Below are 25,063 nucleotides of genomic sequence, written 5' to 3'. Positions count from 1 at the left end.
TATTTTCCCAAAACCTTTATTTTGAACCGTCGAATACAGGGAAGCCTGTAAAACTTCAGGCAGAATGTTGTCATCAGTTAGTATGCATTATACTCAAGTATCGAATCACGACAGGAGATAATCCCAATTATTCAATTCCATTTACAACAACACCAAGTTGAAATGCAATCGTCTAGAATCCGCATTCAGAATCTAATGCTGCTAAATATTACGAGAATATCACAATGTTATATCATGACATTTAAAAAATTTATTAGTCCATCAGTATATGATACACGCTAAGCTGTAATTGTTTAAACAAAGTCATCAAAAAAAAAAAAAAAACAAACAAAAACAAAAAATAGCAAGAAAGAAAACACCAACATACAAAACAAGTTCGTTTTTATTTGTTGGTACACAATTTTTTACAACGTTTTTTTTATATATTTACATATGATACACCATTGGTCAAAAATGCCTTGTAATGTGGATGAAAAGGCACGTTTTTTTGTGTTGGGTTGGTGTATTTACAATGTGTACAAACTCATTCACATTCACCCATTCATATAAGCAAATATATACATTCATACATATACACTCACTGGGCTCACCTACATCACAATGATGGAGAAAAGTGATGATAGTTTATAAAGATGGAAAATAACCAGACATGATTCCAAAATGCTTTTTCCTTTTCTAAGAGCATTGCATAAATTAAGTTTCAAGCTTTTTACAGATAAAATTACATATTCCTGAGACGTAACAAAAATCCCCACTCACTGGTTAATTATTCTGATGACTAGATGCAGGCAGTTACTGCTTGCAATTAAATAATTAAGCCCGTATCAGTGGACAGAAACTGGTTTCTTAAATATCTTCCATTTTTCTGTTGAGATTAAAATGTTTCTTGGCACAATAAAATTTTCACATCTCATGAGAAATTACATTATCGAACAGAGACCAGATAACTCTTTTCCTCTTTGGACTGGAGGTAAAACTTTAAATCTAGGATCGGGAGGTGGATATTCCATCTCTTTTATTTCCTCGCATTCCGTGCTTTCTGTTGTGGGAGGTTTGGCATTAGAATTGGGAGAAGCTGGTAACGCTATACTATCTGCACGAACTTTCATTACAATACCACCAGATTTAAGAATTATTTTTTTGGCCTCTGGCCTTATTTCCTCTTCTTCAAGAGTAGCTTCACTAGTCAAATTACATAATTCCATCACTGGAATGTCATTAGGTGTTTCTTCCTCAATTGAAGTTTCATCTACTTTTATTTCTTCAGAAACAGATTCTTCATTCTGTTCTTTTTCAACGTCTTCCTCTTTTTCATTATCCAATGGTTCCTCTTTAATTACAACTTCTACACTAGTTGTTTCTTTCTCGTCTGATATCGTATCTTGGTCAATTGGTTGTGTGTCAATGACACTGTCGTCTTTTTCCGTAGTTTCTTTGCTTTCTTCTTCGTCTTCTTCGTCTTTTGGTTCCTCTTTGATTTCTTTTTCAATACTATCATTATCTATTTCTTTCTTGATATTCTCTACACTTATTGCTGCTGCTAATGGATCTGTTTTGTGAACCTCTACAGGCGTTTCTGGTGCTTCGCTTGCCTAAAAATATATCATAAAAAAAGTCATTAAATTCTACAATTAATGTTAGAAAAAACAAATGCAACGAGTATTTTGAAATCCCATTATAATATTTAGTTGCTACTTTCTTAATTATTATATGAGAAAATAATAAACATCATTGTAAGGTTCAGTTTTAATTTCAATTTCTTTCTTTTGAGAATTAAATCTATGATTTACTTGAAATCAAAATAACTTATATGCCCTGGAAGTTTTTCTAATATTAGAAAATTAATATTAAATCTAAACCTTTTTAAATCATTTTAATACATATTATATCTTACTATATACTTTCTTTCATAAAATATGATATAAATACTTAAGGAATTTGATTATTATTAGTATTTAATTATTTTATCAAAAATTTTTCATTTAAATACAAAATTACAGCATAATTATCTGCTTTATTATTTTTTAAATTATGAAATTATAAACCCAGTTAAGTTTTTAAGATAACATAATAAAAAAAACAACATATACTGATTTTAAAAAAAGGAAATAAAGATTCCATATAAACAATTTAAACAAAGTGAAATTCAGACTGAAAAACTAAGTTTATTTTATATCAAAAACACGTGCTGATGGAAGAATAGAGATTCCATAGCATGTATAATCTGTTTAGTAAAAGCCCAGAATTTTTATTACTCTGTTATATTGCATTTTTTTTTCTGTCTCCCAATAACAAGTGGCTACTGTATTTCCAGTAAACCATGAATACTTGAAAAGTCTTTGGCTTCTGTAAATAATCAGTCATGAAAGATGATGTTCTTTTATTAAGATTATTCTGGATGTTTTCAGCTTCCTTCTTTTTTGCTTCCTCTTTCTTTTGAACACTTAACACTAATAAACATCACATGTGCTGCTTGTACAGTACTTCATGTTCTTGCTGTTAATAGCCTTCTCCAGTTTTTTGTTTGCTGCTTCTAACAAAACCTGTCTCATGTATTTCATTTTCTTCTATATTTTTCTGGTTTAAACTCAGCTGCAGTTCCATAATCTTCATGTTACGAACAGCTTTCTTTTGTTGTTCTTCAAAATATTTCTGTGCTCTTTTCCCCTGTTTCTCTTATTCTTTTAACTTCTTTTCATTTTCCAATCGTTCTTGATAATTTCTATGCACCGAGGAAGCTAATTTCAGTCGTCCTTTGTAATGGGTACAAGTGTGGGCTTTGGTCATACATGTTTAGTCCCTCCTTAATAATCAAAAGTGAATTAAGCATTCTTTCCAACACTGATGCTCTCTCAGGAAAATGTGCCCAGCGTAAAATTGACCCTCTCTCTCATGGAAACGAGATTTTCAATGCTGATTTTACTAATTTGGCTATACTGGGATATTTATCATTATCAGAAACTGTTTATTTTTTAATGCTTCGAGATGTGTAAACATTGATTTCAAAATAAAATAATATATTATTTGAAATATATTTATTTCAAATTAAGTAAAATAATATTTTATTAATGATTTCATAAAGAACAAGGAACTTTTTCCTGCAGATGAATAAAAACCAACTTCGTCGCAACATTGTTAACCTTTTGGGAAGCGTGTGAAAAATTTTCTAACAAGCAATCGCGTGTTGTACTTTTTACAACATTTCGAATACTTTAATTTATTTGGTAAATTTTATATGTAAATATGAATTTACATTTTTGTTTACTTTTTTAGTCTCTCAATTAATGCACAATTATAATCAGCATAAGAGAAAAGATTAAAAAATGGATATTTCCAACAAGTAATCACACATTTTATGAAAATAATACTTACTATATGGAATAATTATAGTTGTAGCCAATTTAAACATACATTTAGGAAGATATAGATGTGATTTAATGTTAACAATATGCTATGAAATCATTAAAATAACTTTATTTAACTCAAGTTTATCAAATTATTTAAAGATAAATCAAGTAAAAAATATTTTTGGATAACGTAAACGACAACAACTCCATAACCCGATTGTTAATTAAAACCAAATAATCTGCCAAATTATTGGGCTATAACAAGGATAACTAAATGGTCAGAATCAAAATAATTTGTCTAGTGGCAGGAGGTTATACTACTATTTCCTGTTAATTTTAATAATTATATATTTTGATTTTTTTTCTTTTATGTAATCATATATATTTTGAACTTAAAAGTAGCAGCAGTGTTGTCAGCTTGAGAGATTAATCCCTCCGCATAGTGTGTTTTCCCGAGCAAAAGGATTTTAGTGATTTTCATAGAAAACAGCCAAAAATGCAGGGATGCTTAAAATACTTATTTTTAAACTCCGTAGAAAGAAATGCAATGCGAAAGAGGTAGATTTTGGCAAATAATGAAAATATGGCATAAGTACATAACTTTACTCAACACTGGCTTCTGAATTTGTAATGAGAGGGATTTTTTAAGTGCATAAAGGATTCTTTTTAAATACGTGAAATAAATTTTTGTTTTCTATAACCTAACAACACTGAGCGGCAGTTGCAATTTTGAATCCCGCTCAGGGCCGTGTATTTTCTTCCAGAAAATTCTATTCCGATAGTCCGATAATTCAGCAGATCATTTGGCTTCAAAATTATTTTTGATTTATCCCACATCCTAATTAGGCACCAACATTCGTACATACAGAAAAAACTTCTGAATTTTTTTTTGCATTTCTCAATGATTCTTCAAGGTCCAAGTTCCAAAAATGTGAAAATATTGGGAGTGATTTTTTGACCTTTGCTATACTTTCCCTCTGTTATATATAAGGACAGGGAAAGTAAAAATCTGCAATGGGATTTAATCAACTTGGAAGAGAGATAAAGATACATCACCATGATTCTAACTATCCAAAATAAATTATAGGAACTAGAATTCAGTTCAAACTAGTATGATACACAGTCAATAGTCAACATAATAGTAAGCTAATTATTACCTTATAACTATTTGATCAACCTTTTTATACTAAATTAGAACATTTTTTAACATTTCAAATTTTTCACTTTTGAGATATTTAAGATTTTAAAATCTCTGAAAGTTGTTCAAGAATATCAGCAACCTTAATATAGTTTTAAAAGAAAGAATGCAATAAGAAAAATGTAAATATAAATATAATTTTTGCTACTATCATTAAAATGGACAAAACTAGAATAAATATTAGTTTGATTTTTAAAAATAATAATAATAAATTTCAAAAACTTTATAGTATTCTTCTAGATAAAAAATGTGACATATTCAGGTGTTTTCTGTAAATTACAAACTAAGAATGTTTTCATCAAATATCAAGTTTCCAATTCCATAATAATAATTTTTCAAATAAATATGTAATTAATGCATACATGCAAATAGTATTCAGATGAAATAAGAATTTCAATTGTAAAATTAAAGTTTTAATCATACCTTTTTGAAGTCTTCATAACAAAGTGGATGATAAGGCTAAAAACCAAAATAAAAAAAAAATATTTTAACATTCTGTAGATATGTAATAAAATCATTATTTTAATGATTCACAAAATTTGGCACTATAGTTGAACAAATATCAATCATACTGCTTTGTAAAGTTATCAAACTTAATTTTTATTTTAAAAACATTTTATTCAAAACAGAACAATCATCCTTTGAACTAAAAAGAACTATCTATTTAAAATTCTATATCATTTGTAAAATTCATTAATATTCCTTAAAGTTTTACCACTTCAAAGTAATATTAAAATATGTACTAATATTTGAACTAAAAACTAACAATTTTAAGAACTTTAAGACTATTTGCCAATCAAGTTTATTCTGTTTCCCTTAAGAGTCAACTGATAACTTTCTTTATATTTATTCTGTCTAAAACTGGCTTCCAGCTAATCTGCATGGCTATAGCTTTGTCAGTAATGATTTTGATAGTTTTAGATAGAGTATAAGTGTACATTTGTTTTGGAATTCTAGTGGTGCTTCTTGTTCTGATAATTGGTTTTTGCAGTGTTGAAGATTTTATTTACTTTGCAATCTATTAATGATCCAACCTTCACGGAAATCTCTTGTTGAATGTGACTAACACTGTCTGCTAAAGATTTGGAAACTGCTTCACTGATTAAACTGTTCAATATGTTGACATCATTATTGGGATGGTGAGCCAATGCACGGATAGTCTCATCTGCTAAAACAAACAGATCATTAGCAGCTTCACAAATTTTGATTCTGTGTCTTTTGAGAATAGCAGAGCTGCATTCTTCTGAACAGTTAGGAAACTATTGGACGTCGTTCTGGCTAAGTTTTTTGCAGATGAACAAGATGTCTAGGACTGGGCTCTCAGTCCCACTTTGACTGGAAAAGATGGGCTTGCGATCTTAAGGCCCTTAAAACTAACTTAAACTACCTTATAAACAAACTAGACAGAATCAAAAAGAGAAAAAAAATGAGAGAACTTGAAATCAAAATACTGCAATGCAGTATAAATAGAAAAACCCAAAAAACTTGCAAATGAGACAACCTAGGAAGATGGAACTAACAGGGGAAACAAAACACCTAATAAGAGAACAAATTACAAAGGGAAACTCACTACAATAAGCAGGAACGAGGAAAAAGCCAAATTACTAACACCAAAAAAGCTATGAAAACAACTAAACAAAAAAAACTAACCTAGTATGACCTAACTATGTCTCTAGAACCTAAAACACTAACAAACAACCCAGAAAAATTAGAAATACAGTAGAGAGTCATAAATCGGCACCCTGGTAATCGGAATCGCCGGTAATCGGCACAATTTTCAGTCAGACTGTGTCGTGCTGAATCGAACGTTTTTGATACTAAATTTACTTCTAAAGTATAATTTTCATGTTTTTTATATTCTTCAATATATTTATTTTGTTTGTACAAAATAAAGAAATAATTTTTAACGATACGATAGCCTCAATTATTATTATAAAAATTTTCGTTAGGCTTAAAATCGACGAAAATTCAACACGAAGTGACGCAATGGAGAAAAATTCAACACAAAGCGACACGCAACGGAGAAAAGTTTGAACATCGGACAGGTTAATATATTTTTTCGTACATAGACCGTAATCGGAATAAATCCCTAATCTGAACAACCCCAGTCCCCAATTGATTCCAATTTTCGGTACTCTACTGTAATAAAAATACTGCAATGCAGTAAAACCAGAAAAAGCCAAAAAACTCTAAAACTAATAGGCTGAGAAAAGCCAAAATTGGAGGAAAAACTAAACACCTAATACCCTAAGTAGCAACAAAAGAAGAACTATCTAACTTAGACTTAATTTAAGAAAAAGACTATCTAGCAGAAAACACTCTATAAACTGAAAATTTGTAAGAACCAATAAAAACGAGAGAGTAAGTGATTAGAAGCTAACTAGAAGTAGAATTAAACCAATTAAACCAAAAAAACTAACAGTTTTTGCATGGCAAAGCCAAAACAGACTGAGATGACTAGGCTTAACAGCTAAGCCTAACGAACAAAAACTCGCAAAAATAGAAAATCTCGCTATTTGAGATCGAAAAATTGATTCAAAATCGATGCAGTACCACTAATACTAACTAGAATAACAAAATCAGCAAGAAAAAACACTTAATAGATCACAAGAAATGCAAAAGTTGACCTCAGCAAAAAAGCTCACCAATACAAGCAAGAAGCAGGCAGAGGAATCTGGAATAATGTTACAAAGGAAAGCTGAGGATTTTGCCAAACAACTTGGCCATAGCAAATTTAAAGCCAGCAACGGATGGCTCAAGAACTTTAATTAATTAACAGTAACACATTATCATCTTCAGGAAACTTTGCAGTGAAATTTCATCTGTATCTCAAAGTGTTTGCAAAGAGTGAATCAAGCTCCCTTCTCTTGTTCAAGGCTATAAGCCAATGGATGTCTTCAATGCAGATGAAACAGACCTTTTCTTACCAATATTTACCAAACAGAAAGCTACAAATAAAGTACAATGTGACTGTACTCTTAGCAGTTAATCAAACTGGAAGTGAAAAACTTCCACTACTAATGATTGGTGATCTGCAAAGCCAGAGTTTCTCAAAAGTAAAATTGTTTCCTATAACATACAAATCAAATCAGAAAGCTTGGATGGCAAGTAAAATCTTCAGTGTCTGTTTGAAAGGAATCGACAAATCTATGGGTTTAAAAAAAAATTTCTTTTTTCATCAATAACTGCAATGCTCATTCCAACCTCCCTACTCTAAAAAACATTGTTATAAAGTTTTTCCCTCCAAATATCACATCTAAGCTGCAACCTCTCAATCAAGAGATCATTCAAAGCTTCAAAGAGGGATACAGAAGAGAACTGGTTCTAAACCTTCTAGAAGCCATCGATGATGGCAATACCCTTCTCACTATCAATGTTTTGGATTTTATGAAAATGATAGACTATGCTTGAAGAATGTTACAGAAAAGACAATTAAGAACAGTTTTCTAAAAACAGGGTTTAAGCAAATAAACAATGAGGAAGAGGAACAACAACAAAACACCATTGACATGGTGAAAGACAGAAATCAATGAAGTAAATTTGGAAGAGTGGATAATCGTCAAGAATATACTTAATCTAGACATTTCAGTTGAAGAGTTTTCAGATGTAAACAATTTCCTGGTAACACTCAGAACGTTGACAGATACAGAGATCATGGAAAATGTGAGAGGATATTCTGACAATGACAAATTAGAAGATCAGATAGATTCACTTAGTTATTACAACAAATGAAGCAGAAAAGACCACCGAAATGTTGAGAACTTTCCCTGAATGTAAGGAAGATAATAGTCAGGATACATTTGCAGCTATTGCTTCTTTCACAAAAAGTAGGCATCAGAAATTATTGACCAACTATTTTTGCTAATGGATGTCAAAAACGTTTTACTTTTACCTAATACAGGTATGTACTGTACATGCTGTTGTATTAATAAAATACCACACCTCAAATCAAACCTATTATTGTTTACTAATATAAACCTCTATATCTGGAAACCTGTCTATCTCAAATTTTTTTTCTTGTTCCTGTGAGATTTGAGATAGACAGGTTCAACTGTATAAAGAAAGTTATGAGCTGGCTCTTAAGGGAAACAGAATAAACCTAATAGGCAAATTCAAGACTTTATAGTTCCTAAAGATGTTAGTTTTTAGTTCAAATATTAGTATATATTTTAACTTCAAATATTACTTTCAAGTGAAAGAGCTTTATTTATTCTTTAAGAAATCTTAAATTTTACAAGTAATATAGAATTTTGAAAATATTATTCTAAGCTATAAATATTCTGAAACTTAATTTAAATAGATTGTTCTCTTTAGCTCATAATTAATTGAATACAAATATTAATTTTTTGAACCTGATCATCAACTCTAATTGCATATTTCAAATGCCATTCTTCTTCTTCTTCAACCCAAAACTGTTCAAAATGTTCTCTGCAGACAACACAGGACTAAAAATAAAAAATTTTTAATTAATGATTAAGCAAACACAATGACAGATATCTTTTATTACTGAAAATGTGAAAATTATATGAATAAAAAAATTACATTCTTCTCTTCATTGTCAGCTGCTGGAACACTTGGAATTTCAGTTTGATCAGCTATTTGAAATTGTTCTTCGTCAGCCTGTAGTTCAAAGAAGCTACGAGCTGTATAATAAAGATAAAATTTTTAAAAATCTCATTAACAATTAGTTTAACAACAAAAATCTCAATTTTAAAAGCAACAACATTTAGTTTATCTAACCTCGTTCTTCCAAATCTTCAATTTCTTCAAACTGAATCCAATCCTAAAAATAAAAACAAGTACAATCAATTTCCATCCATTTACATTAATAAATTAAAATTAATTAATTCTCTAAATTTACAAATAAGAATCCAAATAAGAGAAATACAATAATATTACCTCAACATCATAAAACCATTTCCTAGAGAATGCTTTCTTGGCACCATCTTTTTCTCTGCGATTGACTCTAAAATGCCAATCTAAATGTTGGCTGTATCTTTCATGCTGTCCTTCAGTAAACCTTAATCCACAAGATGCACATTGTGCACCTCGATACAGTGCAGTAATTACTCCATTGTAACGTCTGAAATATCAATAATAAAATAAATTTTTTGTAATTTTTAAAATTATTTTGAAAATATTAGTTACTGTAAAAGACTTACGCTTTAAGACTTTCATTAGTGAATTCTATTGGTGGGATCTTTTCTTCACTTGCTGGCTCTTTAACTTCTTTTTCCTCAGTAGATTTATTTTTATCACCACTTTCTTCTGAATTAGAAGTCTTTGACTCTGGAATGATACCAGCAGCTACTAACTTTTCGAATAAAGTCTGAACATCTAATGGAGGTAGTGCATTTGTAAATGTTGTAGAATTGGAAACTTCTGTTTTTGGTTGAATTGAGATTGCTTCAGCTATATTAACAGTTTCTGTAATTAAATGATATATATTGAGATTAAATTAAAGAGAAATAAAATTAAACTTACTATTATAGTATTTAATTAATAATTTAAAACACTTTTATACCATTTTTATTAGATGCAATTGCTTCATATGGAACTTCCTGAGAACTTTCAGTATTAAACCGTTGTCCAGATGTGGGAAACTGTTGAGGATATGAAGGTAATGGTGGTCCTAAACCTAATGATGACGAATGTTGATTAAGATTAGCTCTTAAAACAGATGGTGGAGCTGGCATATCTGGATTTCCCATTAACATAGGTCTAGGAAAGTTATCTTGATGAAGACGTATAAGCTGTCTTGGACCTAATCTTCGATGAAGACCAAATCCTATTTGTTCTCTAAGAGGAGATGAACCTCTCACTGGAAATCTAGGACTAAAATTTAAAAATACATAAATATTAAATTTCAATCAAATTTTAGTTGTAAATTTAACAGTTTATAATACCAGATTAGGAGGTAACATTTTTATTTTTAATACAATCCAAAAGATTCGCTAGTAAAATTATATATATATATATATACTGTAATTATCATATAAAATATATTGCTAAGATTATATTTAATTTAACGAAAAGTATTATTTGTTTTATGAGAAAGTACTGTTTCCGTACTGTTGTATAAAGTATAGTATAAGTAGACCATTTACTGGAATCAATTTTTAATTATATTTTACATATTTTTAATTGTTTTTAATCAGAAATGACATGTCATAAGCATAAGATAAGACATTTTGTTTCCCTTCAAATTAACCATTACTGCAATAGAAAATAATTGTGACATGACTGTTAACTACAAGTTACTGCTATTATATTTTAATTTGTATTATACATTTAATAATATTTTAATATTGAAAAGTTAAATTTCATATAATAAAAAATGATTTCTTGCTGTTTCAATACTTATGAAAAATGCTAATATTTTAGAAATGTCCAAAAATCCATTCTTTTCTGAACATTAGTCTGAGAAATAGATCGCAAGGATTTTAAATTTTTTACATAATTCTAAAAAAAATCCAATTCAGAAAAATAACTGTCAAATTCCAAAAGAGTGTTTCAGAAAAATAAATAGTGAATACTTTTAAAATTTTTTATATGCTATACTATTTTAAATGTCTTATAAATCACTTATCAAAAAATTTATAAGAATTTTTTAAACATACATATTGTGATATGGAGGACGAGGTGGTGGACCTGGTGGAGGCCTAGGTGGAGGAGGAGGAGGTGGACCCTCACGATAATATGTTGGATATTCCTCATGATGAGGTGGACTTTCCCAGTTTGGTCTAAATGGAAGACATCTCGGTCCACGTCTACAAAGATCAAAGATATGTTATTTAAAATAATCCTAATCAGTTTAATAATAATTTTTGAGAAAAAGTTAAACCTACTTAAAATCATCTCTCCAATCCCATCCATCACTAGCATGTCTCCTATCTGGCCAAAGTGAATTTCTGTTAATTTGTGAGGCCGATATCCATTGGTCTTTTCCATAAGGAGGTTTACCTGGAACAGGGTGTGTGGAATGAGGTGGAAGAGGATCATCTCTTCTTGGACCCATTAATGGTTTAGGAGGATGAGGATATTCAGTCCATCTATTCTCTCTTAAAACTGGCCGTCTTTCCATCACTCCTTTTCCATATTGACTTGGTTCATTCCAATCCCACTGTCCATGTTCCTATAAATTAGTTAAATAAAATTTATTAGTTAAAACTTATCTGTGTAAAAAATTTATGACACTAAAAAAAATTAAGATCAAAATTTTATAAATATCAAAACTTAATCCATCTTAACAAAAAATTTAAAATGAATTAATAATAATCAGGTTTATAAATAAAAATGTAATAAAGACATACATCTCTATTACATCTATAACTGATATAAATAGATATATAACATATTAATACATATTTTTTTTCTTCTTTTTATAATTAAACAAGTTAATTATAAAAATAAGAAAAAATTATGTATTAAATTATGTAAATTAGAAGATAGGTAAAAGAAAAAGACAAAAATTCAGTAAAAAATGTAATAATATAAATTTATGTAAAAAGTACAATAGATAAATATAAAAAAGAAATATTTTATTATATAAATGCTTTTAAAAAACAAAAAAAAAATTTTTTTTTGATATGTGAATGAGATTAAGAAAAACCTGGTGGAAACCAACATCACCAGTGAAGGCCAAGTGCTGTTCGGTGCACTGTCGGGAAATTTTAACTGTAAATATGTGTATTTTAAGAGAGAATGTGTATTAGTTAGCACCTCTTTACTAAATGTCTTAAGGAAAAACATATGTTGTAATTTACCATTACATAAAAAATTTTGTAATATAGAAAATACATGTTCATATTCTATTATAGAGCCAACAGAAGAGGGGCGTATGCCCAAAACACGTAATGTGTAAGGTATTCCTGAATAAAGAGTGACATTAACAATACCCAGTTTCTACCTATGCACCCAGTTGTAAAATAAAGAATAATTAAAAGAAGTCACAGTTTTGGAATAAGTCAACAATAATATTTTAATCTGATATTATAACTTTAATACTTTGTTTTAATATTTTTTCAAATAAAGCACATATATTTGAAAGCATCCTATTTCCATTGTAATAGTCCACCCTTATTGATTATCTGCACAATGTTCTATAGGCTTTTTATTTAAAAATTTTATATATTCTCTGCAGACTACACATGTGATAAGTAACTGGTAATTATGTAACTCATATTCACTACCCCAGAAACAGGAAATCATTAGGGGACATGCTCTCATTAAAACCAACTAATTATTAGAATCAGCATTGCCATGCTGCTACTTTGTGAGTTTTTCATGATTTGGGAATTAAAAATGGATTGTGAGAAATCTTTAATTTTGTATTTTTCAATTAACTGGAATTTAGTTTTGAGGAATATCTGTTACTAGGCAAGTATAACTGCTGTTTTAAAATGAGGTCCAAAATATTTTATCTATTTTAATCTAAATCTGTCCATCAGTTAGCTAGATAGCTGAGCAGTTAACGTATCAGCCGACCACTCCAGAGATATGAGAATGAATCTGAACAGGTTGAAAAATCCCAGGAATTTTTTGGAAGGTGGTCTGCCCCAGATATGTTGGACCTTGCCTCTTACCACCCGGTCATCCCATTGTGGGCCAGGTCAAACCTATGATGGACAGGAAAAAAACTCTCTCTTAGTGCCCACAGGGTAAAAAGAGTTTTAAAAAAATTGCTCTGGTGACAGGATCTCATGATTCTACTTTTAGTGACGTGAAGAGATACATAATGAGAGTGCTAATAAGGGAATGCATCAACACAATTAGACAATAACAATGATAAATTTGATAGTCAAAATTCCAACTGTTTCCAAGACATTTAATGTGAATGCAAAAGTGATTTCAAATAAAATAACTATTGGTCAGAAAAATTTTTTTAATTTAATTTACAAATAGTCAACCCTGAAACTGTATTGTGATACTGAATTTACTAAATTTCCTATAAGAACTGATTAGTCCAAAAACACTTGCCTTGTCAAACACCATTACAGTAGAGCGTCGATAAGTGGAACGTCGGTAAGTGAAATGGCCGGAAAGTGGAACGATTTTCAGTCGGACTGTGTCGTGCTGAATCGAATGTTTTTGATACTAAATTTACTTCTAAAGTATAATTTTCATGTTTTTTATATTCTTTAATATATTTATTTTGTTTGTACAAAATGCAGAAATAATTTTTAACGATACGATAGCCTCGATGATTATTATAAAAATTTTCGTTAGGCTTAAAATCGACAAAAATTCAACAGGAAGCGATACGCAACGGAGAAAAATTTGAACATCGGACAGGTTAATGTATTTTTTCGTACAAAGTCGGAAACTGGAACAAATCATTAACTGGAAGGACCCCAGTCCCCAATTGGTTCCACTTATCGACGCTCTACTGTATTTCATAAATTTCTGTTCAATGAATTGCCATCCAAAACAATTCTAGCATTGTCAATGGTGTTTGATAAGGCAAGAATTGATTTGGACTAATTATTCTTGTAAGAAATTCAGTAAATTAATTAAATTTTTTGCTTATAATCTGCACACCCTGTTTTGACACATTTTAGTAGATGGTCCATAGATTATTGCTGTGAGAATAGGTTAATACATCTGAGAGTGAGGCAGTCTAATACTTATGGTCATGGGTGGTGGTAATTAGTCCAATAATAATCAGGTATAAAAGTAAATGTTTCTGAATGACTGAAAATATATATCAATGATTATTTTGAAGTGAAAGTGTTTTATTTAGTATTTCATTATTTTAATGTAGAAAACAAACCAATAAAATATTAATATAACATGACAATTATTTGCCATTTCACTTTAATTAAAATTCAATTCATATAAATCTATATTTCAATAAATTATTCAAAAAGATTAATTATTAACATGAACTTACTTGTGAATCCCATTCGATATGACGTGAACTCATTGTAACATCTCTGTCATCCTTCTTAACTGAACTAGCCACACTTGTTTCTATTCTAGATGGATTATCCCACATTCTTTCTTGATTCCAATATGGAGGAGAATCTCTGTAGCTACTATGAACAGTAGTTGGATATCTTTCATTAACAAGTCTTTTTACAGAACTAACAGGACTGTTTTGCATTCTTGTTTTATCTACAGGTTGTTGGGTAAATTCTTTCTCATCTAAATGTGTGTGTCGTTTTTCTTCATTCTGTTCTGAATGTTCTCTTGTGGACGGACTTCTATTAGGACTACTACTCTCTGCAGTCAAAAGCACAGGTCTCCAATCAATATCTTTAAAACTTGAGACTGGAACTTCTTCTTTGGAACTTTCTCTATTATTTTGGAGATCTTGATTAATACTAAGATTTTTTTCAATCATATTTTCTTCTTTCTCTGCAACAGATCTCATATCTATATCATGTGATATATCTTCAACCAAAGAATCAGATTTTCTAAAATCTTGATCTTTATTAGAATCTGATTTCTTTTGTTTTTCAGATCTTAAATCAACATCTTTATTTACAACAGAATTATTTGAATTTGACTGCTGACTATCAGTTTTCGAATCTGATGATTCAATTTTATTTGACTCTCCTTTTACATTATTTACTTTCTTTGATTCACTTCCTGAAGATGCCAAATCCTTTCCTTGCTTATCATTTAAAAATGCAAGATCTTTTAACAGATCTTTTCTAGATTCTTCACTTATTTGAACATTAGGTGGTGGACCTTCAAGATGTATTGTATGAACTGCATCATCTAGAAACAATTTAATTGAAGGTCCTCCAAAACGAGCTTCATATGGATAATCATCAATATATAATTCTCTAGATGGGGCTCCAAATTTTATGGTGTGTTTTTTGCCTTCAATTTCAAATTCCTTAACTTCACCACCAAATCCTAACAACAGAGGTTCCTTAAAAAAGAAAAGAAAAATTTGTAAAGAAATAAATGTACTGTATATTATAATGTATATATATGTATATCAATTATAAAGATTTACCATATCATCAATGAATACTTTTTTTGGAGCTCCTTTAAAACTAATCTCTCTAGGATCATCATTTTCCATCATGATTACTCCAGTTTGACCGACAAAATGAATCTTTCTCAACTGTTTGTCTATCACAATGGACCGTACAGGAGGAAGTGAAGATTGATCTTTTAACTTTTCCTCTTTAATGACTCTCCTTGTTTTCTCTTCTTGCATCACATCATCAGAATCATCTTTGACAGCTAAACATATATAAATATTACATTTTAAAAATATTTTAAATAATATGTTTCCAGTTTAACTTTTCTGGCAATTTTTATTTGCTGATCTAATCAACTAAAAGAAAAATCTTTATTTAAAAAGATGATAAAGCTAGATTCTTCAAATAATAATAATAGTAGTATGGTAAAGGAGGAAATTTATAGAAATAAGTAATTATACATGAAAAGATTATTATTATAATAAATTTTTGACTTATAAAAAGATATTAAAACATGACAAAATTCACACTGTTTCACTATTCAAGTTTAGTAAATATTTCACTGGTCAACAAGATTTACAATAACTATAGACTAAACTGGCAACGAAAAATTCTTGCCTGTTTTAGTCTAGAAATCTAACAAAAAACTAATGACAATAACTTATTGATGATAGAAAAAATATCTGCATTTATTTATTTTTCTTTCATTTACTTATTTACACAAATGTATGCTTTATACATATAGCCCTTAATTTACACGAAAAATTGGAATATTTTTAGGAATAATAAAATAGGAATATTTATTGTTTTTTTGCATTAAACAATCGTATTACTTTAAAATCACTTAAAATTACTAAGTAAATCATGATCAATCTGTGAATTTTCATTTTTATCTGGTGATAATTAATACAGGTGGCTTACATCTTTTACTGACAGCTGCAGTTTTTAAAAGTTAAAATTCTGTGGCTAACTTTTAAAACTTTTATTTAATATTAGTTTTAATTTTTACTTTACAAAATATTTCAAATAAAAATTTTAAAATTAATATTAATTGTTTATGTGAGGAATTACTATAAAATGCAACATGGAAAAATATGTTGTGAAATACTCCAAAAGAAACTGAGCAGGGCTACTAGTATAATGCCAACTGGCGTAGTTAAATTTTAAAACATTTTGCAATTTTAAAAATGTTATGTTGATGTGAATAAGATTTTTTTTCAAAATACAGTGAAACCTGTATAAACCAGAATAACATGGTATTAAATTATTTTTAGTATTTTTTCTTCTTTTAAACAACACCAGATAAACTTACATTCACTTTTTGTAGTAAAATCACTTTCACGTATGTAAAAAGACTATTACCATATTTAATTCAAAGTGATTCCAAATAAAGATGGAGGTATTTGAATACAAAAATTAAGAACTATTCAATTACAAGAAGTTCTCACTGTTCCCAAGAACTTGTTCTAGGTATATAAATACTAAGTTATTGGATGAAATCCTTATGAGCTTAACCACAACAGCTAAAAAGCCAATTCAAGAACCAAGAACTAGATGTTTCATCATGCTATTGAAATTTCTAACTGCACTACAGTAATACAGAGACAAAGTTATTCTGTGATCTCGCTTCTCAAGAAATTTTGGTACCCTAACTAGTCATTTATTCAATCTGCAATTATCAGCATGTTTATCAACTTGTTCTTTGGTATTATTTAGTTACTAACTATTCCATACATGGCAAATTGGCAGCACTGTGTTACCTTATTTTCATTGTTTTCAATATATTACATTTATTGCTTGTTCTTCAGAACTTGATTCGCAGAGTCATTTAGATTATCAAAAGTTCTCAACTCAAAGTATTTGATTCTGTCCCTGATTAATTCCAACAAAGAGTAATATTAACAAACTCCTTAGTCCATATGTCCTCTTTTTTTGTGACCTTCATTTCTCTGGTAAGGTTCAAAATCATTCTCAAAGTAGTTTGTCATGCTCTGTGATGACTGTTATAACTGGAGGTGAATTTATTTATTTGCACACACATGAAATCTTAATTTTCTGCTTTATTCAAGTTATTCAGGTTACATTATTTACACCCAAAAACTTCTTCCATTTTGCATTGGACAGATTTCAGGCCTATAGTAAAATTTAACACACAAAATCACCCTGTTCTGAAGAATTTCATTTCGACTGGTTTCTATTTTATTCAAGTTCTGCTTTAGACAGATTTTATTGTGTATTCTTGTATTCTTCCTAAACCCTCACAATTAAATTTTACACCCTCAATTTGAGGGCAGGTGTTAATGAATAAACTAGTCTGAAAATAAAAACAAAATGCAAAAATTTACAAATAATTGTAATTTAAATGGTGTAAGTTATCATTCTTCAATGTTCATTGTAATAATTTTGACTGTGTTTAATTCTATTAAATTCTAAAAAGTCTAATTACTCTAGAATTTTATTATTATTATATAAAACATAATTACCCTAAAACCTAGAATACAGGGCCACATCATATATAAAGTTATATTTGTAAATTTCATTGCGTACATAAGATTGCCATTTTCATGAAAAACCTGATTACTAGTAAAAATTGTAACTACAGTAAAATAAACTGATAATAACACAGTAATATACAGGTAAAAATACTGAGTTTAAAGCTTTGTGAAAATTGGCAAAAATGACCAATAAAATGTTGTACACGTAATGTTAGTAAATAGAACAGTGAGATATACATAAATAATGTTATTCCTAATGCTATTTCTTTCCTATTGGTTTTTATTCTGGAGTCATACCCAAAAACTTTGGCTATAAGTTGAAACCTATATACAAGAACAGCTCATCCATGTAAAAGTCAACATTATTTTTACAACTTTCACTTTTGTGGCCTATAGCCAAGGTTTTAGGGTATTTTAGATTCTATATATTATTTGCTTAATATTTTCTAAATTACTAAAATATAAAATATATTGGATAAAGTTATTCAACTCATATATGCTATTAGAATTGTGATAATTTAAACTTTAATTATTCTTACTAAAATTTCCTTGTGGTCGTTTATCATTTATAAAATCTGTTCTTCTTGATGTTTTATCATATCTCTCATTTAAGAATTCTTTATCTGGAATATTGAACCTAGCAAAATTCTAGACAAAAAAGTAATAATTAAAATTAGTACAAAAATTATATTTTAAAATAATATACTTGTGCATGTTTTTATACATTTTGTTCTGAAACTCAAATTATAAAGATACTTAAAAGTTACCTTTTTAGGCAAAGATTGAAAATCATCCAATCTTTTACGATCATAAAGATTCTCAAGTTGAGCTCGTAAATCTTCATACTGTTCATTGGTCATTCGACCTGAATGTAATTGTTGTTCTGCTTGACGTAAAATTTCTTTTTCATTCGCTAGCATCAGTTCCATTTGAGCCTTTACTTGCTGTTGATCTCTTCCAAACTGATTATAATGACTTTTAAATCTGAAATATATTAAGATTATTAAGAATATTTTCTATTCTAATTCTGCAATTTATTTCAGTCGAGAAATATTTTAATGCAAAAGTCAAAATACTGTATAGTTATAGCTTAATATTGTTTCAATTATTATATTTGTATAATTTTTCAAATACTGATATTTATTATTTATAAAAAATGAAACTAGTAATAATAATAATAAAATTACCTATCAAAGCTACTTTGCTTAAAAAATCGATCATTTCTCATTCGACTACGACGTGGCCTGCCAAGACTATCATAACCATACATACGCGGATCACCGACATGAAAATCAAATCTTTCTTCTTGTTCTCGCTCTGACATTTTATCTATAAAAAGTTTTAAAACAGTATAATCAATTTATTATTTTGCTCTAAAATAAGGTATTCAGAAAACAAATTTCGATGTGTTCTTAGATTTATGACTATGTATAAGAGTAGAATCAATTTGTAAACTAGAACATGGATATCATCTGCTGTCAAATAGTTATTTTTTCAGAATTATTACAACTCGGAAAAATTAAATAGAAAATAACTATAGTGTGAATCAATTTTAACTCAGAATTGGAATTTGAAATGGACATATAACTTGCCCCGCCACATAATCCACATTTTTTTATTTATTATTATTTTATTATTAGTATAATTTGATATAGAATAATGTGCAGGTTATTCCATATCAAATTAGACTAATAATAAAATTTAAAAATTCTCAATTTAATAATAAAAATTATCTATTAATTTATTATTATATGAAACTTCTGCATATATGTAAAACAAAATAATTAATATGTCTTGTCAGATTCAAATAATTTTATTACAAAAATATTTTACCTATTGATCCATCCATATTTTCTCTAGATGGCCTCAAAGGACTCTTAAATTCATCTGGATGAATAGCTTTGTATTGTGCCCAACCTTTTTGCTTAACATTTTTGTCTAGATTTATATCAGACATTTGGGAAATTTGTCTGTAATCCTGATCTTGAATTCCAAATAAACTGAAAAGTAATGAAAATGTTTCAAGTTAGAAATTAATATACACATCACTAATTTCCATGTATCATTCTCATTTCAATTATATTATTATTATGTTTTTATTCGAAATCAAATATAAATCAATTAACATAAAAGTGTTATCATACCAAATATCAAATTTCTTCTGTGTTATTTACAGGACAAAAATAACTCTTTAGTTTAAAATTTGTCAAGAAATGTTTTGAGTCTTTTATGAAAATTTTAATAATTAAAATTAATTTTCAATTTGTTTTAGTAACAGCTAAAAAAATCCTAAAAGTAGGATTCAAAATCCAAACGTTTGTATACTGGAAGCCATATTACTAAAATATACAATTTCATAATATTGTTATCAGGTTTACAGTAATCAATCCTACAATAATTAATTCCTGTAAACTGAAAAGTCCTGTTTAAATCTTATTCTATGTTAACCATTTAGACAATATTAAGATAAAAGAAAAATTCTAATTATTAAAAATTCTTATAAAATAATTTAACCTATCTTAAAAGAAAATTTTAAAATAAATAAATTTTTAGCCTAGAAAAAGCAGAGAGAAAAGTCAATAATGTTAGTAACTTAGATTAGTTATTAAAAAATTAACATATTTCAATAGCAACACAAAAATTTTAATGATGCTCTTAATGTAAGAAATATAAAAATAATTAGAATACCATCATCTCATATTATTATTTAGTTGTTCATTTAACAATTATTATAAAACTAGCAGATAGGCCCGGCATTGATCGGGCAAAAGTAATGATAGCGAAGATTAAGATTATTATGTTATAGTCAACCTTTTCCTAAGATGCAAGAATTGAGTTCCCCTGTTTCCAGACTAATTAGAGAATTTTTAGGTGGGTTTAAAATATTTCGATTTCCTGCAAAAATGAAAATAACTGCATCTGCGTCTTGCACGTCGCTTTCTCTTAACACTTCCATTGTTGATGGAAGTGTTAAGACTTAATCCTGTCCCCCCCCCGTGGAGAGGAATTTCGAAAAATCCCTTCTTAGCGTGCGTTCTCATGACGTACCCTAACTGTGTACCAAATTTCAACTTTTAACTCCTAACCATTTGGGCTCTGCGTTGATTATTATTATTATCAACTCATCTCGATTATATATATAGATAAAAACATTTCATTTTCAGTTCATTTAATTTCACAATATACACTTATTGACAAAAAGTTATGCACCAAAATAGAATCATTTGATTCCTGCAAAACAACATACATTTATGTTTCAGACAATTATATAAGTAACTACAGTTCGGGTCTGATTGTATGTCAAGTAATGACACCAGAATGCCTGTAAATTGCTGTCCTATAAAAAGGCTTATAGAAGCTCATCATGTTCAGAGTTTTCATTTTACTGTTGTTTGAAAGTCTTCAAATGTACAATGTTCTTTACTGTACAACACAGTAAAGAACATTATGCACAGCTAACAAGAGTTTAGGAAAGCTAGGGAAAACAGAATGACTGTTGTGCCAAACTTTAAGCCATCTGGCCATTCTGATCTGATTGTCAGGTGGTGTTGAAGAAAGTGGATACCACTAGAAAAGGTAACTCTAATTGTAAGACAGCAGTAACAGCATCTGACAGAGACAGGCAGAAGTCTCTCTACAAAATCCTCTCTCTTCCTGTACCATTGGATTCAACTAGCAGAGACAAATTTGCATGCAAGACAATCACTACGCATCCTGTCATTAGCATGTCAACATTGCTGCCTTTGTTTGTAGTGATGCTGAGAGAGAGAAGCATGGACTGCTGTGAACTGGCAGTACATCACCTTTAGTATCAAATCCCAGTTCTGTTTGGGAATGAACCACCATGTTAGAATGTGGAGGACTATTGATAAGTACTTCAATCCCACCTTTGCTATTGACCAGCATACTACTTCCAATGCTGGCTTTCTGGTCTGAGAGAACCAGCTTGTGTGACGGTCACCTCTAGTAGTGGTATAAGAAACATTGTTGAAATGGTGGTATACCCAGAAAATTCTGTACCCCCATGTCTTGCCTTTTATAGCAGGACTAGCCATTTTCCAACAAAATAATGCTTGGCCTGCTCAGTCTTGAGATTTGTCATCCATAAATCATTTGTGGGACCAGATAGGGACACCAACATCAGCCATCTATGAGTGTAATGGGTTTGCAGCAGCAGTTGCAACATCCACATGCAAATATTACAGAAGGTATATAGGCACCATGGGCCTCCATGCCCAACCTTATCACTGCATTTATCTAGGCAAGAGAAACTCCTACAAAGTTACTAAAGATTCCTTTAAACTGCAGCATTGTTGCATAAGATATTGTCCTTTGTAATAATACTGTAATTACCGTATTTTACGGACTATAAGACGCACTTTTTTCTTCAAAAAATTGCCTCCAAAATTCAGGTGCATCTTATAGTCCGTAGCGTCTTATAGGTATTTTTTTTAAAAAATTGCTTAAAAATTAAGGCGCGTCTTAGTCCGTAAAATACGGTACTTATTGTCGTCATTCACATAAATAAGGTTTTTATATCAAATAACCTCTTTCTTGATGTATAACTATTTTGTCAATGAGTGTATACAAGTTTCTTGTATTTTTATATAAATAACATTTTATAAAGTTAAAAAGCTGTTCTCATAAATTCAACATTTGTTGATATATTCATAATTTATAAGTAAAAGCATCAAGTTCAAGCTCCTCAAGAATTTAATCTTAATTTCAAAAAGTTTTTGATAATTAAAAATATTTATAATCAAACTGTAAAATAAAAGCAAATTTAAATGCAAAATATTGTTTCTACAATGAACGTGCAGTAGTTGTGATAAAATAGGAGGGCATTATAAGTTTAAAAAATTTTCTAGAATAATAGATTATTAAACATTTAGTTTTTTTTATTACAAACTATAGATACAATTATACTTTTTCAAATTTTTATAAATCTTAAAACTTATAAATTAAATATAACTTACTTATCTAACCTTCCTTCTTTAGCTTTTTTAATTGGTGGTTCTTCTTCATTTTCTTTACTTTCTTCATCTTTCAAAAGTTTCTGATCTAGTTCTCTCTTGCTTACTGATTTATGTCCTTCGTGTGATAGCTTCTCAGTGTTACCGGATAACAATCTTAAATCAATATCTCTAGTTGTTTGGTCTTTTGTACAGGAGTCACTTTTCTTCATAATCACATTTGATTCACTTACTCTATTTTTTACTTCTTGATTAAGTTTAGATTTATTAGATGATTCTTGGTTATTTGATCTTACATTATCTGATCTTTTAGAATGTTTCTCAGTTTTCTTTAATGGTGAACGTGATCGCTCTCTTTCAGAAACTTTTCGTGTTTGTTCATTTTCATCAGATTTAATAACTTTTGATTGAGATTTTGTGCTTCTGTGGACTTTTGAATTATCACGTCTTGAATTTTCTTCAGCTTCCCAATTATTTTTGGCCATTTTATCCAAATTCCGCCTCTTTCTTGTTTTGGGTTCAGAATGTTGAATGTTACTTATTTCATTTTCATTTACTCTATCTTTTTCTTTAATTACACTTTTATTTATATTTGCTTTGTTTTGTGATATTTCCTTTTTCTCTCTAGACAGTTTATCATCGTCGTGTTCAAAATTCTTCATCTTTTTAGTAGATGTATTCTTCTTCCCTGAAGAAACTTTCTTAGGACTTATATTTTTTTTAGACATATCCTCATTGTTTTTCACATCTTGGCTGTCATCCTTTTTTACTTTCTTCCCAGAGATTTTTGAATTCTCACTAGTCCGTAAATTAGTAACAGAATGTTTAGGAATATTACTTTTACCTTCAGACAATGATTGAGAATTCATATTTTTATTCCCATTAGTGCATTGTGAAACAGAATTTTCAGTTGATGAAGAAACTATTTTCGTAAGTACATTATTGTTATTACTATTATTATTTAACTCAGATTTTGCAGGAAAAGATGGTAAAACAGAATGAGAAGAACCAAGTTTCATTTGCGAATTAGGTGTATGAGATGTATTTGTAAAATTCATTTGATTACTTTGAGGGTTTTGTAATTCTGTGCCTATCCTCTGTCTGTTTCCAAATGACATACCAGTAGGTGTGGAATTTTGACCAATAGGTGAAGCTGTTGTGCCAGGAGTCATCTTATGTAACCGTGGATCTCTTAAACTAATTCGTGGATCCAATCTAGTTAAGCGTGGATCAACAGAACGAACCTGAAATGGATAAGTTAATAAGAATATATGTTTTAAATGCATTATAGTGCATAAAAAATAAATATTAAATATAGAAATAGGCATTTTATTAAAAATTAAAAAATTGCAAATTTTCTAAATATGGTAGCAAACCATTTGAAAATAAAATGGTTGCATTCTTCTATTGTTGAGTATTTTTCATGTGATTCAGTTCTAAATGGCATGTCCTAGAAGAAAAAAGAAAAAGGAAAATTTTGATAAATTAGTATTATTTGATGATTAACACACTATAGCTCAAGGGCAAATAGGCTATACACCCTATACAGCAATATTACCAGTTGAATGGATCAATCGATGAATTTTTGTTAATGTATAATTTCACTGTATGTTAATTTTCAGTGTTGAAGAAAGTGTCAAGATTCTCATTGAAACTCATATTTAAATGCATATTTTAAAATTGAATGTTATAATATAGAATTAAATATGTAAATTCCACAACTGGATTTATAATAAGTCAGCATTACCAAGTTGATTTTAAATGTTAATACATGAGTAATTCCTTCCTGTCCTAAGTATTTTGTCAAATCTGAAGACAAAACTCAGTAATGGCAATTAAATGAATTTATACTGATTTTGGATTCTGTTAATTTCTTTTTAGTCTTTAAAACAGTTCATAATTCCTTTATAAGTATTTGTATGTATATGTGGTAGATTAAATAGTTGGAAAATAGAAGCGTAGAAATAGTGAAATTTTTAAACATTTAAAATTTACTATCATGAAATTTGATACCAATGAAAACTAAAATAAATTATTACTGCTATTACTGTAAAATAATTATTTTTCTCCTCTAAATATTTAATATAGCTGAAAAAAAAATTAGTTGTAA

The 25,063-nt window shown here is 29.1% G+C and overlaps 1 protein-coding gene across 1 annotated transcript in view; it reads right to left on the bottom strand.

Annotated features, from left to right (window-relative positions):
* Pcf11 (Pcf11 cleavage and polyadenylation factor subunit) overlaps positions 1-25,063 on the bottom strand; it is an 80,749-nt gene continuing 55,686 nt past the window's right edge. Inside the window, exons 5-21 of the mRNA XM_067284342.1 lie at positions 22,957-24,197; positions 19,814-19,980; positions 19,168-19,309; positions 18,748-18,964; positions 18,520-18,628; positions 15,515-15,747; positions 14,438-15,427; positions 11,394-11,680; positions 11,166-11,315; positions 10,070-10,380; positions 9,708-9,972; positions 9,445-9,628; positions 9,286-9,328; positions 9,088-9,188; positions 8,898-8,990; positions 4,969-5,004; positions 1-1,592 (exon numbers count right to left, since the gene is read on the bottom strand). Coding sequence (XP_067140443.1) covers positions 921-1,592; positions 4,969-5,004; positions 8,898-8,990; positions 9,088-9,188; positions 9,286-9,328; positions 9,445-9,628; positions 9,708-9,972; positions 10,070-10,380; positions 11,166-11,315; positions 11,394-11,680; positions 14,438-15,427; positions 15,515-15,747; positions 18,520-18,628; positions 18,748-18,964; positions 19,168-19,309; positions 19,814-19,980; positions 22,957-24,197 — 5,241 coding nt within the window. The 3' untranslated portion in view covers positions 1-920. The remainder of the gene's footprint in view (positions 1,593-4,968; positions 5,005-8,897; positions 8,991-9,087; positions 9,189-9,285; positions 9,329-9,444; positions 9,629-9,707; positions 9,973-10,069; positions 10,381-11,165; positions 11,316-11,393; positions 11,681-14,437; positions 15,428-15,514; positions 15,748-18,519; positions 18,629-18,747; positions 18,965-19,167; positions 19,310-19,813; positions 19,981-22,956; positions 24,198-25,063) is intronic.

Source organism: Centruroides vittatus, unplaced genomic scaffold (assembly GCF_030686945.1).
Source record: "Centruroides vittatus isolate TY-2023 unplaced genomic scaffold, ASM3068694v2 scaffold_1167, whole genome shotgun sequence".
Classification (NCBI taxonomy): Eukaryota; Metazoa; Arthropoda; class Arachnida; order Scorpiones; family Buthidae; genus Centruroides; species Centruroides vittatus.
Note: the sequence above shows the minus strand (reverse complement) of the source record. Positions and strands in the feature narration are given on the sequence as shown.